Below are 16,100 nucleotides of genomic sequence, written 5' to 3' on the forward strand. Positions count from 1 at the left end.
ATCACCCTGTATTTCTTTGTGTATACAGGGTGATTTACAAACGGTGACCAAAACTGAAACCTGGTACTCGTTGTTGAATTATAAGGGGAAATGGAGGTATTTTTGAGCATTCACTCAAATAAAATCATTAAAATGATGACTAATGTTAGTATTAATTTCATTATTCCATTAAATAACCGAATGATGTTTGTCATGTCATTTAAGTAAAAGTGTTTTCAGTTAGTTTTTTAAGTCGTACTCGAAAATCAAGACTTTTTTCGAAAAACATAAGCGAGTAGTAATTTGTAGAAAATTGAAAGACGAATCCAAAAATATCTTGATCGTTACCTTAAAACAGTGGCGTACTATTTTATTTAAAAAAATATGGTACCGATACCCTGCATCTCCGCCACTGGAGCATCTAAATTTTAGAAAAAGGCTTCAGATTTTGGACAATGTTTACATAAATACATGTGCCCAATTTCAAATTATTTCACTTAGTAATTTTTAATTTATTAAAAAAAATTAAAAATATAATGTTAATTAAGTTTAACACCCTGTATCTTTTTAACGAAGCGACCTAGATAAAAACTTTATACGAAAGACTCCCCTTAACATTCACCAAAGAATACGAGGTTCCATTTTTGGTCGCCGTTTGTGAATCACCCTGTATATAAATATACCATTCTTGATTTAAGAATTTCTTCTTTTGGGTGCATACATTTGTACATACTTATATGTTGTTAATTCTACACTTCGCTTTTTTTCTTATATAATAAGTATACCCAATACTATCTATCTCGTTGCAGTTTCTAATGACTAAGAAATCAACGTGACGCCGCCACTGTGTTCCTAGCAAATTAATAAATTGTTTTCAACAGATAATTCATTTTAACGAAAGTTGAAATTTTAAGTGAAAGCAGAATCTGCGGGTACAGTGAAAAACGCATTCCGCACGGCAACACATTACCTTTCGGCGAAATTTCTAAATCCTAGTCACGATCGAAACGACAAAAAAAATTAAGGTTAAACCTCCTCGTACCGCTTATACGAAAATAATAAGAAACAAAGTAACAAAACAAAGTTGATTTACTTGCCTAGATGATTCTATAAAGTAATTAAACTATATTTTTTTCGTTTTCGACTGGAGACATCATCGTGAAAAATGTTAATTCGAAGTATGTAAATAAACAGGCATCAAAGGAAAACTTTGTATTTCGACTGTTTATACTATCACTATAGTCTGTTTAGAAATGAAATAGAGTAATAAAAGCTCATTATGTATGCAAATCGTAAATAAATGTAGTACTGGTGCTTATATTCAATATTTTTATATTACGTATTATCAGTATAGATGAGGTGTACTTTTAACAAAACTGTGCGATCGGACTGTACTAAATTGTAGCAGGTAGCTAAAATTTAATCCCCGACAATCCGTCTTTGTCTATGCCGCTTCAATTTCTCGGTCCATTTCTCTTATAAGTAAACAATATAAAAACAGCATTTCAAAACATGAGGCTACTTTAAGCATCATAACCGGGTTAAGAGGGTTTTTAGTAATTCAAATAAAATTATTCAATATTATTATCAAAATATTTATTTAAATTTAATGAATAGACTTTTATTCCACACAAAAATATATGTATTTTGAAAATTCAAATTATGGTGAGTAAATGTAGTGTTGTATAAATGTACAATAAAGAAAATAAAAAAGTAGGTATATTAAAATTCATCCTCTGAATATTCTGATGAATTATCTTCGTCTCCTAGATTGATAACGATAGGTTCCACAGTAACGTCAATTAAATTATCGAGTTCCCACATTTTCTCCTCTTCTTTTTGTACATGATGTATACATCTTTGCCAGTTATCTGCAGTTACTCGTTCCAAGGAATTTTTTAACAAAATTTTCACGTCACTTAATTTAAACGTCGTATTATTTCGCGCTACATCTCCTTTTACCTGCGCCCAGACTAATTCGATTGGGTTAAGTTCACAGTGATAAGGTGGTAACCGTAGTACCGTTATTTGGCGATTTGTTGCCATTTCATCGATAACATATTTTTTCTGATCTTTATTAAGATTGACAAGTGTCAAAAGTTCCTTTTTCACCATATTTGTTTCAAAAGAAATGTTTTTTCCGGATAACCATTGAATTATATCGGCTTTCCTCCAAGCAGTCGTAGGCGTCCGCTCGGTCTGCCGTGAATGGTAACTGGCATTATCCATGACAATTACAGACCCCGGAGGAATAAGATCCAACATCTGTGTAAAATACTCTTCGAAAACATCTGCGTTCATGTCTTCGTGATAGTCACCTGTATTTTTAGATTCAAATAAAAGTAAACCGCCATCTACAAAACCACTGGCACTACCTATATGTGTCACTATTAATCTTCGCCCTTTACCTGAAGGTGCCTTGAACCCTGTTGAAAGTCCATCCAAAAATGCTTGTCGAAAACTTTTTACATTTTTATCTTGCCATACTTTTGTTACAGTATATCCCTCGTTGACCCAAGTTTCGTCTAGATAATAAATATTCCTCCCTTCGTCACGGAATTTTCTAATTGATCTTAAGTAGGATCTTCGCCAACAAATAATTTCATCTTTATCGATAAGAACTGACTTCCTGTTCTGCTTTTCCCAGCAAAAATTCAACTCTCGTAAGACGGCCCATAATTTGCTTCTACTGATTTTTGGCAAATCGTTGTCCTCTGAAAGTTCACTTAAAATTTTGTTTAGCGTTGGTATTTCTTTTTTAAAATAAAATGAGTGTACTTTTCTGCGAATGACATTTTTGAAGAAATCATCTATAACGACTTTTGACCTCCCTGTAGATGATTTTGGGGGATTTACAGTATCTTGTTCATTTTTTGTTTCCTTTAAAAGTCTGTAGATAGTCGATTTTCCAATCCCTGTCATTTTGGAACACTTTTCCACGATGTCGTCAACACTGTTGGTAGGATTTTGGTGTTTCAATGCATTAAATACATTTAATATAATAATCTTCTCATTCTGAGACAGCGCACATCTTTTCACGCGTTTAGCAGGTACGTAATCTGATAAGCTCGACATTTTACCCAAACAATATTATATCCACTGGCACAATAGTCACTAAACACAAGTCGAATTTTACTCTACTGCACTAGCACGTCTTCGTATATTCAGCTCTAAGACTGGATTGATCTGTCACAATACACTGGCTCCTGCCCTATGATGTATCCAGTAAAATATACTAATGTACACCCATTACCTGTTAGCATTAGTGTTACCCGATAATTACCTGAAACGAAATATTAGCACGCCCATGGCCGGTTCTTATCTCGGGGTTTTATTACTCTCTTTCATTTCCAAACAGACTTATAACGTATTTTGTATATATTTTTTTTTTAATTTATCGAATCCACAATTTAGACACCTATTTTTATTTTAAATATTTCCGAATTTGGTTATACTAAACCTAAGTGGTACACTTTTATTAGACGAGCGGTCCACTCCTAAAAAGATGCTTAGAAAATCAAGGTCACCGACCACGAGGAGGGGCCAGGATGAAACCTTTTGTAATCGATGCATTGAGTTATTGCGAATGCGAACAAAAATAACATTTTTGTATCCGAGTGGCAGGTAATTTGTTAACAAAAAAGTTGCAAAATAAAAATATTGCAAAAAAAAACGTTTTGCAATTTTCGAAGGTAAATTGGGCAAAAAATAAACACTTTTTGTCTCTTGAAATTTTTTCGTAAAACGCTTTCTTTTCGAGCTAGGGGCGATTAAAATCGAAATATGGCTAAAAGTTGCCAACTTTAAAAATTCATATATCAGCTCCTACCAAAGCTTTCGGAACGTTCAAAAGCGCAAAATGATCCTCGACACTTATACTTTAATGTAGTATTTTTTAAACCCGCCCCATTTTTTTTAACCCGTTAAATTTGCAGTTGAATTTAGGCCGCTAGTGCCCACGGTCGGTGACCTTGATGTTCTAAGCATCTTTTTAGGGGTGGACCGCTTGTCTATATCATATTTTTTTTAATTTGGGCCTCCCTCTTTCAAAATACAGGTGTTAAATTGGCCTAAACCAGAAACTATACTAAAATACATTTCTAATCGATAAAACTATGACTTCTACGATCTTTGTTTAGTCGACTATATATTGTACGACAATCGCATGTCATAATATTCCCGGCGAATTTTTCCAGCGACTGTTTCTAAATATTATTTCGCTTGCACGTTTCCGAGAAGCCTAAATCAGCGCAATTTGTATCTATACATGCACTAAATAGAATTTATGTTGATAATGACGAATTTGATGCCTCGAAATCGTGTCGCCCATAGCGCACGTTTTTATGAATCCCCTGCCAAGGTCACATTTAGCAGGAGCGGACGCCATGCGATTGTTTAAATTTGATGCTGGTATGGCCGAGGAAAGCAATATTGGCACTTTTTGTCACGGCTAACTCGCGTCTAATATTTAATGGCGGTGCCAGCTGGGTGATTTTTTTGGTGTAAAATGGTTAGTGTGTTTCAAATTCAATTTCTATATCAATAAGAACTAATAAATGTTCTTATTGTTTTTAAACTAAATATAAAAAAGGGTTCTAATGTACGCCATATAACTATCAAATTTCATTTTGTCTCCTGACTGTGGAAAGTGATTTTGATACTTTTTATTATGATTATGCTGAATAGTTAGATCTAATTTTAATGGCGTCAACAACTTAACTTTTTTTTTGGTAAAATGCTTTGCAAATACGCATAACATTGACAAATGTACTTGAAAATGAGTTAAAGTTGTAATCAGCCTGCCACGATGTCTTCAGATTTAAACAAAATTTATTTATTAGCAGTTTATCTAGCAATTTCATAACCAATATAACCATAATAACCAAAACTAGGAGGGAAGAAATTTTTATGCTGAATTAAAAAGACTAATTTAAACCATTATACTTACCGTCATTCAGTATGTATTACAATATGAATTTTTAGAAAACAAGCATAACACACTGCATAGGAAAAAAAAATTGGTAACTTTTAATTAAAAGTTGATTAAATTCTATTACACGTGAGATTAACTAGTCCAGTCATTAAAGATGAAAATAACTTTTACCTTATTTTCTCCCAATTTTTTCGGATCGCATGAATTTTCCTGAAAATTTGCATACATGCTCATCTGACCCTCCACTTCAAGAGTTGTATTGTCTAGGTGTGTGCTTTTTTTATTTGGGGGTGAAAACTACCCTTGTACGGAAAATATGCGAAAATCGCAGAATTACGTATTTTAAAGATTCAATTCATGTCCAAATATATGGGATAAAGTTACTTTCATGTTTTTAATATAATTTGTGAAATTTAATTACTTTTCAACCCTTAAAAACCCTTAAAAACTACCCTTTCATGAACAAAAAAATTGAAAAAATAAGTTTTTAACAGTTTAAAATATTTTTTTGGTGCATTCACAATGTGTTGCATTTCTTTTGTTATTCATTAGATAGCTTACGACTCATTACAAAGTTGCAACCCTTAAAAACCATCCCTTATAATAAAATAAACAAAAAAATATTATTGAAAGCTAGAGATGTTTTAATGGTATGCATATGTTGAATTATAAACTTTTTATTGATTTTCAAATGATCTTTGATATATTGCAACTTTTCAGCCACCCAAAAAACCCTTATGACCCTTATTACCTACCCCTCATAAAAAACCCTACCCCTTATAGAAAAATTTCCTAAAAATTATATGGGAGTATGATGATATAATTATTATTTTTTTAATTTTATTGAATTTATTCTTAATATTTTTTAATTAAATTAATATCAAATATACATCATATACATGTGAACTCGGATACGTGTGTGTATGTATATTATTAAAATACTTTCTCAAATCAGTTCACAAGTGCTCCAAAATACACAAAGATGATGGTAATTTACTCGATCCGAAAATTTTATCGAAAAATTGCGATTAATTTTTTTACCATAACTTTTGTAATTTTAAAGTTATAAATTTACTGAAAAAAACATTTTGTAGGGAATTTAAAGCACTTTAAGATCTGTGATTTGCAGTTTTTTTGAGCAGTTCGTTTTTTAGATTTGTAAGCTAAAAGAGCTCAGGAAAGGTAGTCTTGGAGCTTAGTTTTGAGCTTTTTACGGTCATAACTCAGTCAATTTTTTTCTTACAAAAATTTAAAAAAGCAAATTGTTCAGTAAGAAAAAACCTACAATTTCTTATTCTATCATTTTTTTAATAACTTTGTTAGTTTTTTAAATATTTTGAAAAAAGGCAATTTTTTAAAAAATTTAAAAATTTTATTCAAAAGTAAATGACATTTTTTTAAATTTAGGATTCTAAAATCGTTCAAATTCCCAGAATCTATTGCTAATACATAAATAAAGTAAATTACAGAAGGAATACGTTTATTTATTTTTTCCCGTCGTCATTAATTTTAATACCGATTTATTTTTCTCAAAAATCAGGACAATAATTGTTTTTGATTGTAACTTCATTAGTTTTCATGCTAACGACTTCTACTCATTTTAAAGGTCTTTTTACTTTAATATAAGAAGTGGATCTTATTTGTGGAAGGGCGAAATGGGCGGTGACTATTAGACGCTTTCATTATAGCCAACTCTCTCTATCGCACGGATTTCTATGACTTACTTTATCGCACTCACGTAACGACCGATGAACCATGGGGACTGTCCGACCCTGTATAACTTGTGTTTCTTGGGCTATTCCCTACCTACAGTTCAAATTTCACGTCAATCCATTCCATCCGAAAAAATTGATAGCCAAAATGCTTCAGCGACTGGACTAAATTGGAAAAATGCATTTGATTTTTTTATACTAAATTCAACAAAATTATTTAGAATATATAAAAATTTCAGTAAAAGTTTAAATACAGGTTGTCAAAATAAGGTAAATTTTCCCGGCAATATTATTTTAAATGTATTGTTAGTTGCTATATACCTTGAAGGAAACTTAATATAACTGATACAGTGAAGAGATATTGTTTCCAACTTGCTTAGATTTTGTAAAATGCTAGACAAAAAATTGCGCATTTAAACACCCACCTCAAGCTTAACTCATTAATTTGTCTATATCGTATTTGAAAAGTCTAGAGAATAATTTACTTACCTTAAGCAAAGTACAACAGAAGTGGGATGTACAAACATGAATATGCCGTTTGTCGGTATCTTGATCCACAGACAAGGAAAGTGATGTCTAAGATACTTAGATGATTTATCATGATTTATGGAGGAAAATTTCAGTTAAAAAACTGAAAAATTACTGCAAATATTTAAAAACATTTCATTTGTAAATATTGACTATCTCGGAGAAATGCAGTAAAAATAAACAGTTTAAGAGTATTTACTTTATTTCTGTAAATATTCATATAAATTTCAAAACAAAGGTATTCCTAATTAAATGAAAAATTTACAGAGTATGGAAATTTTACCTGAAAATTATACCTTATTTTCTGCAGTTATAAATATAATTGCCTATACGTGAATACCTAATTAGTATAGTTTAATTAAATTGAAAATTTACAGGGAAAATATGTTTCTCTGTAAACTTTATATAAGTAATTTCCTTGTAATTTTATACTTGGTGTTGCCGTTCTGGTGCCTAACCTCGATCCATGTGTTTTCCCAGTTGTAGTCTCATCGAAATTGCAAGTAATTACCTTTTCAGTAGGGACATAGCAAATGTTATGAACAATTTAGAATTTATCCTATATTTTACCCATGTACTCAACTGCTTCCTTATACCAAAATAATTGGTTTAATTTCACTATTATCACTGTATTATTTTTGTAGTACTTTCAATGTAATTATAACTACAATTATAATTATGTATATAATTGCAATTTTATGATAAATTTATATCCTTTTGAGTAATTTTTTCGCCTAAGTTCGTAATAGACTTCAAATATGTATGAAATTCTATTAAAAGTTTAATGTAATTTACAGAATATATTTAGACATATTTTACTATGTAAGTGGTGTTAAATTTAAACACTTAGGTACCTATAAGTTTTTTTTCAATAAATTTGCCTCATCATGTCTGTTTCAGTGTCTTCTTTCCCATTTAAATCTTAACAAAGTGTAACTTAAGTTAGTAGGTAACAATGTCGCAGGATGTGATGCTTTAGATTACAGAGACGACAAAATATAACTGATGTTTTTAAAACATAAACCATACAGACTATGCTTTCCTGAAGGTTTTCAATCCGCTGAATCGGAATCCGACTTCAGAATTGCTCCATCATATCAGGTTTTAAAGATATCCCAATCTAAATGATATGAAAATAATACGTTTTTCGCTTTATTTGAGGTAATTCTATCCACCATATTGGATCCGCTATTTTGAATTTTGTTATTATGACTTCAGACTCGTAATCAGCGACCCCGAAACCAGTGGAAATTTAAGTGTTTGTGATTTAATTCCCTTCATCGAATTTATACATACGGTCAATTGCAACAACGATTTCTCGGAAAGAAGAGATGATATTTGAATGATTCAAAACGGATTTTGAAAGAGAATGGTGGTAGTTTCAGATGTCATAATCTGTTTTGTGGGGAAAATTACCTCGTGATGTAACATCACCTCAAATATAACGAAAAACCGTTTGCGCACGTTTGGGTTAGGATATCTCGAAAACCTGACCTTCAGAAAAGTCAGGTTTCTAATTTAACATCCTTGTCGTTCTATGTTATTTTGACAAGAAAAGTTTGAATGAAGCCTAAAAGGCTTTGCATTCAAGATTGAGTTAAAGTTTCTGGGAAATATACCTACCATTTACTTAAATGTATCTGAAGATGCCAAGCAGTTCAGCATTGAATTGCATTTACAATATTTAGTAAATAGTTAAGGTCCTTCGTCAGTAGAATCTCCTATCACTGACTGGTTTCTATCTAATTAGGTCTCATCAGTATACCATGGGTGAGACGTCCGACAAATTATCGAGGTATTTGGATATCTGTCAGATATTCTAAGTGTGGGCGAGATGTAACCTACAAAGTACTTTACACCTTAATTGTCACTTCTACTGACTGTGATTATATCTACGAATATCTGTTTATTATGGACTAAATTACCTACAGATTAATAGGTCGCTCTAGCAGTGTCAATAATTTGTAGATTTTGACATTTGTAGATTATATCTTTCCATCCTGTATAAAGTACAAACTAAAAATTTTTGTACGTTTCAGTAATGTTAAGTTCCAGTCCTGGTCAACATTTTACTGATTAAGTAACCATTTCTAATACCTATTATGTTTGCCAAGAACTACTCTGCGGACTACAGCTCCGTACTGCATTCAAATATGTCCACAATATTTAACAAACAACTAAGATGATTCGAAAGCAGAATCACCAGTTATAAACCGGTCTCCTTTTATTAATAAAAGTTGTATTTAAATGCCATCGAAATTTGCGTTTCATGTTTTAAACTAACCTAAGCATTCGTTAATTATTATTTAAGGCTCTACTCCACTTTTGGAGCGATAGCCTAGCCTTATCCTTTACATTTTTGTTATTTATAGCCAATTACTATTTTTAGCTAATGAGGAAAATGGGCGCAATAATCGTATAATTAGATAATAAATATGAAAGTCAGTAAAATGCTTATTATGAAAACGAAAAAACAGTATTTCAGAACTAGGTAATTAGTGACAAATTAACGTCTAACTATACATGTAATCTACAAAAATACTGCTTTCGTGTACAACTGCGCCACAAGTTTTAAAAAATAACGAACTTAAAATAAAAATGATAACAGGGGAACAATACACGTGGGCAAGTATTTGAAAAAAAAATTTTTGAGTAATTATGTTGGACTCAGATGCCTATTTTGCAGATTAATTAATTAAATTAAAATTAGTAGGCTTTCACAGTCCGTGATAATATTTAAAGCACCGTTGTTTTTAGGCTTGTTATGACGTGCCCTATGTACACATCGTAAGCACATACTTCTATTGCACTTACTGGCCTTGTTGTTCTCGGGCTATCGTCTGTGAGGGCGGATCCGCTAGATCCGCTCTGAGGTTGATTTCGACTCTCAGTCGCAACGAATCTCTTGTAGCTACCACTGAATATGTCTACAGTGAACAACGATGAAAGGTTAGATGCGACTTGTTACAGATGCCACTGCGGAAAGCCTCAGAGCACCATCATTGTCTGAGGAGCTTTTCCGTTCGTAGTGGGCTTAGAATCAACAATAGCGATTTACGAAAATTCAGTCTGGGTACTAGAGACAGAAAATTCTGTGTCCAAATCACTACGAGTTAATTTTTGTAATAAGAACTTAATGAACACCAGGGCAGGCTTAGGGATTCTAAGATAGCGCCTAGCCCGAGAACAACAAAGGCCGGTCAAAGATCCATAGCCAGTCTGTAACTGAATATTGTGTTTTTAATTCTTTTGCAACTTTAATTATTAATTAATAAAGCAATTTTCCACGTTATCTAAACTCATTGATTTTTGTTATAATTTTTTTTGTGAAATTTGGCGAATTTGATGACCTTGTCGGAAAAACAAATTAATTCTAACCTATTAACACATTTTTTACTCTATTTAGGAATATTAAACTAATTCCAACAAATACACTACAAAAATACAACTAGTCAGAAGTAAGCTAGTAGAAAGCAGCTAAAATAAATAAATATATTAAATATAAAAAAGTATACTAAAAATGGTATTAGGTATGTCTAAACATATTGATTGTTAAATAATGAAATCATTCAGTGGAATTTTTTATATTCTTGTCATTCTATTGTCACCCTTGTCAAAGACTAACCACACAAAAAACAGCTGTTACAAAGAGATCTTTTTATTTTCGCATTTAACGTGCGATTGTTTCATCAGATAACCTCCCTTCTCATATGGAATTACTATTGAGAAAAATATATACAGTAATTCACAAATTATCCAAAAAAAATTTGGATGTACAGGGGACTCATACAAATACAATTTTGTAAAGAAAAAATCAAAAAGGTCAGCTCAAAAATGATTTAAAAATACACTTCTGCACGGCACTGGAAACTGGTCCACTGTAAAACCTGACGTGATAAAGCGTGATAAAAACAGACAAAAACTGTCGCAATGAAAGGAATAAATAAAATTTTATAGCACCTATTTTATATCAGTAAATTTAACTGCTTTTGCTGATATTGTTATTATTAATTAAAATTTCTGGTTTTAATTAATAAAGTAATTTAACATACACTGAACAAGTGTTCAAAATTTTGTCCACCAACGTGTAAACACATTTGCACCCGTCTTACTCAGTTTCTACGAACTAACACAAATGTTGTCTTGCTTCACCATAAATTAAAGCGATATCCATCAACTCGGAGTTGCTATACGCGCAAGCCATTTTTGACACTAACTACTAAAAAACTATTGTAAACACTATCGCAATGACGATTGTAAAATCTGTTCTCAGTATTCGGAGTCGCTGAGGCCACGTGGCTCTCCATGCATATTGCAAATGATGCTACAGACTACAGTTGTCCAGCGATGTAATGCTTGAAAGTACTACAACTTCAATCATTTTTTTTTCGGGAACTTTAAGGATTTTACAAAAAAATTTTTACGATATTGACTCCATTTCAATGCCGCATCTATTCCCAATTTTTTTTTGGATAAGTTGTGAATCACCCTGTTTACCAACATCAAACTTTTAGAAAAATTGACAGTTTCAAAAGAATTGAACTTGACCATATCGATTACAATAGTTTTTCTGTCTAAACAAATATTTGCCCATTTTACTAAATTTCTTTTACAAAGCAAATGTTTTATTATTAACATTAGCAATCTTAGAAGTATTAGAAATCTTATTTGTGGAGTTAAATATCATTAGCATACCTGGATTTAAAAATATTTAAAAAAATTGAATTTGTTTGAATTAGCGCAATATCTTTAAAACAGTGTAAATAATTGTAACCTACTTTCGCCCTATATCTTGGTATTCGAAAGGGAAAGAGCCATACTTGAAGGGTAGCTACCTTGGATGAAAAAAAAAGACGATTTAGATCACGTTACCTTATTTACAATCAAACCTGAGCTAACTACATGTTCTAAAGCTACTCTCGAAGTATGGCTCATGTGTTTTCTTACACCCTGTACAGTTTTATCATTGAGTTTATAAACTAGTCCTATACATCTAATGGTTTTACTGTCGAATTACAGCTTAATCCAGCCCAATAGAAACTTCTTTTAATAGACAGGAAGTGGAGATGCTTTTATCTTCTTCAAGAGATTCGGATCTCCTTTGCAAATAGACAAAAACCCATCGTCCCACTGTCTAACCTAATTACTGGATCCATTTATCCCGCCGACGCAGTTCTGCTTTTGGATACCCATAAAAATGTTACATACATGTTTAACCTCACCTAAACAAATTTGAAAATAAAATGACACCGTAATAAAGAGCAATTTGTACAGGATAATACATAATTCTCTTTTTATTACGATTTAAGTTCTGTGGAATCAGAGTGTGCAATCAGAAAAATAATTAAATGTCAATTTAAAAAAAAGTCACACTATTTTTTGCAGAAAATGAAACAAAACCACATTAGAAACATTTACTTCTACTAATCCAGTGATATATAACATGGCCTAGTTTTGTCATTTTAAGGAATTATCTATATAAAAAAGAAATATTCATACGTACCATAAAAGTGTTTATACTTTAAAAATTTCGAAACTCATGCATATAATATACAGGGTGTCCCAAAAAGACACGAACTTACCCCCTCCCCCGGCCCCCGATATTGATTTATAATTAAGTCATATCGAAGTAAGTCATATCGACGTAAGTTTCAGATAAAAGTTGTAGGATATCAAGAAAACAATATGCTGGCGACCTTGGAGTTGACCTTGACTGTAAGTTTCAAGGTCAGGCCAAGGTCAACTTGAAAATATTAAACGGAACACCCTATACTAGCAATTTATAGACCACCAAGTTTTACGTCCGAATATGGTGTCTGAAAAACTCAACAGGAAGGTCTTCAACTAAAATTGTAGAATTTTGAGGATTTAGATGGTGACCTTGGGTTAGACCTTTATCACAAGTTGCAAGGTCAAACTAAGGTCAACTTATTATTAAATGGAATATACTATTTCTTACAATAGCACCAAATTTTGTTGTTTTTTTTTAATTTCAGGATGTTCTTGCAGATCAATTGAAGGTCAAACTCTTTTTTCACACACACACAAATAAATAATGGATATAATAACAGATTTCAACGGACGTTTTCTACTGAAATTGTTAGTATTTCTAGTTGCTCGTGTCTTCGGAACAATTTTTTCAGCAAAAGATACATATCGCATTATCGTCAGCCACTAAAAGGAGATAGAATATGAGATTAACTATTTCTAGTAAAGATATTACCACTGTTAATCTAATATTGATATTTACAGTAATATGTTATTTACTATTTCAAATAATAGTATCACAAAAAGAAAATGATCTGTTCTTCAGTTGAGAATCTTCCGTGGGATATCCTCATCCTCAATCACCCTCCAGTTTTTTAAATTGCCAAAACGAAATCCTTAAATATTAAAAAAAGTAGAGGCAAATAGTACGTCGATTGATTGAAATTCTCTCGAATTGCGTATAATAAAACTCATCTCTTTGTTAGCATTAGCAACGATAGCATCAATATGATCACTAAATATATTGAATCTTAAAAAAAGAATGTCATTTATATTATAAAGAAATACTCTGCTTGTGTGGTTTTATTTCAATTCAATTATTGTTCCCAAGTATTTTCTATATGCTTAACGTCATATGATCTGCATCGAGTTCAAAAATTGTAAAATTCTTGCTTAAGGTTTATTTATGGAATAAGAAAATTTCACCATATATCACACAAACTCAAAGAAAGTAATTGGCTTAATATGAAAAATATTATATCATAAAACCATAACTAAACAGTTGCCTTCATATTTATATAATCTAATTACATATAGAACGAATGTACATAATATAAATATACGGAGAAAAAGCCTAATATCAGCTCCTGCGCACAAAACTGTATTATATGAGAGAACATTTACATATAATATCTATAAAATGTATAATAACATCCCTCTAAAACTAAAACATTGCTCAAGCGAAGTTTAAAAAAAAGACTGTCAGTGTTACTATGTGAAACTCAATATTAATGTTGTAACTTCTTGTTTTATCTATTGTATGATTTATTGTTTTTATCCTATTGTTTCATCTACTGTTTCATTTATTTATAAAACATCTTTATTCGATTATATACATACTTATGGTAAATTCACTATTCACTTTTATAACTAAATCTTTTGATTATTATTGGCTTAACCAATTATCTATGTTTAATATACGACCTTATCTTTTATGTTTATAGCATGGTTTAAGTGGTATTGCAGAGAAAGACATGTTGTCTATATCTGAGCTTCGCCATGAGATTTGCATTGTTTCATACATATTTATTTGTTTTATCTATATGTTTTGTTGTAATAACTTTGCAAATAAAAACTATTAGTTTTACAATTTTTAAAAGACAAAATCGCATAACTGCATTTTTTCATAACTGCATTTTTTCCTATTCCAAGTGCCAAAATATGCCACAGTTTTGCATTTAGTGAGTTTTGGTGTTTCCGAGCTGTAAATTTGTGATTAAAATGTAGAATTTTAGTTGATTTAGAGGTGGTTTTTTGGTTGTTCGTAGAAGTTTAAGAGGTGCAAGAGTTGACTGAATTTTTAAATCCTTAAAGTATCTATGCAATAAACCCCATAAATGTGATTATGCTAATTTTATGTCTTAGAGGATGATGGGGCATTCCTATGGCAGATTTGGGTCCAAATACATAAGGAACTGGTGTTATTATTACAATTCTTTAAAGTTTTGGTACTAACTTTAGTACAAGAACTTAAATCAATCGATAACTGATTCTCAAACTGAATTAATGCTACTCTACATGTTAATTGGTTTGCTTAGTCGGTTGAAATTAGTCTATTGGGGAAGGGTGTCTTTCAGGTTTTCTAAAAAAAACATTAACCGACATCATCCACCCAATTACCAGCCTCCTTCTACTCGTATACCTTAAATATTGCGAACGGTTTTTGTTGCAGGGTTGGAACGAATCGCTGAAGAGTTGATGGGTCGAAGGAAATGGAAACTGTACCAAGAATCCATGTCGAGAAGTTATCTGCAACCATTGAACAACAATATAAAGAGAACAAACCCATCAGACGACGAGTACCACAAGGACACCAAGCAGTCGCAAGTAAGTTCGGACTCGGACTTAGACAAGAGCGAGTCGAATCAGGCGCGCGAGCCGGCGCCGCCCACCAGGGAGACAAACGGAGACGGCGGAAAGGACGGACCAGGGAGACTGGAATACCAGAAGGAAAACGAAAAGGCGGAAGCCGAGGACAGGCTGAGAGACTGGACGCCACAAAACAAGTGCTACTTCTGTGTGGACGGCAAGCTGGATAGTGAACACACAGCGCACGGGGTCTTGGTGAGTAGAATCGAAAGATCGGTGAAAAAGCGATCTTTGTAAAGTGATGTCGATGAAACAATAACACAATTATTATAAATACCACTTTTCTGTGTCGAAAAAACCAGATTTGTTTTTTTTCTCGGAAATTGTTAATTTCGTCTCATACATTTTAAAAAAGTCACTCAAATTCACTCATTTTTACTCAGTAATGTATTAATTTTTGATCACACCCAATTGAGTGAAATTTTCACTCAAGTATGAGTACAACTAAAATTGTATGAGTGAAACTATTCAAACAGAAGTGAGTGTTTTTTTTACTCAAATCCGAGTTTCTGCTAACTATTATGTAATAACTTTTGACTCTATTCTGAGTATGTAAAACCAATTAAGAGTTGACATTTGTCTGGCACTACACGCCATACACCACGCCACGAGATGACCTAATGGGGACGATGGGAATAGATAAAGACAATGCACGACAACCATAGAATAGGGTGGGAGTTACTATATAATAGGGACATTTACTCCGATGTAGCTATAAGTACACCAAATACGAGTGTATCTGCAGAATTTATACAGGGCGTATCTAAATAACACCGAAAAAATTCAAGGGGCGATTCTCCGATGAAAATTAA

General features: G+C 32.1%; 1 protein-coding gene across 3 annotated transcripts in view; it reads left to right on the forward strand.

Annotated features, from left to right (window-relative positions):
• Positions 1 to 16,100, forward strand: part of LOC108912610 (mushroom body large-type Kenyon cell-specific protein 1) — a 248,620-nt gene that overhangs the window by 143,435 nt on the left and 89,085 nt on the right. For 2 of the 3 annotated variants that reach the window (XM_018717892.2, XM_018717901.2), the window contains exon 3: positions 15,092 to 15,483. The exons of the other annotated variant lie outside the window; for it this stretch is intronic. In XM_018717892.2, coding sequence (XP_018573408.1) covers positions 15,092 to 15,483 — 392 coding nt within the window. The remainder of the gene's footprint in view (positions 1 to 15,091; positions 15,484 to 16,100) is intronic. 3 annotated transcript variants of the gene reach the window in all.

This window comes from Anoplophora glabripennis, unplaced genomic scaffold (genome assembly GCF_000390285.2).
Source record: "Anoplophora glabripennis isolate ALB-LARVAE unplaced genomic scaffold, Agla_2.0 scaffold35, whole genome shotgun sequence".
Lineage (NCBI taxonomy): Eukaryota > Metazoa > Arthropoda > Insecta > Coleoptera > Cerambycidae > Anoplophora > Anoplophora glabripennis.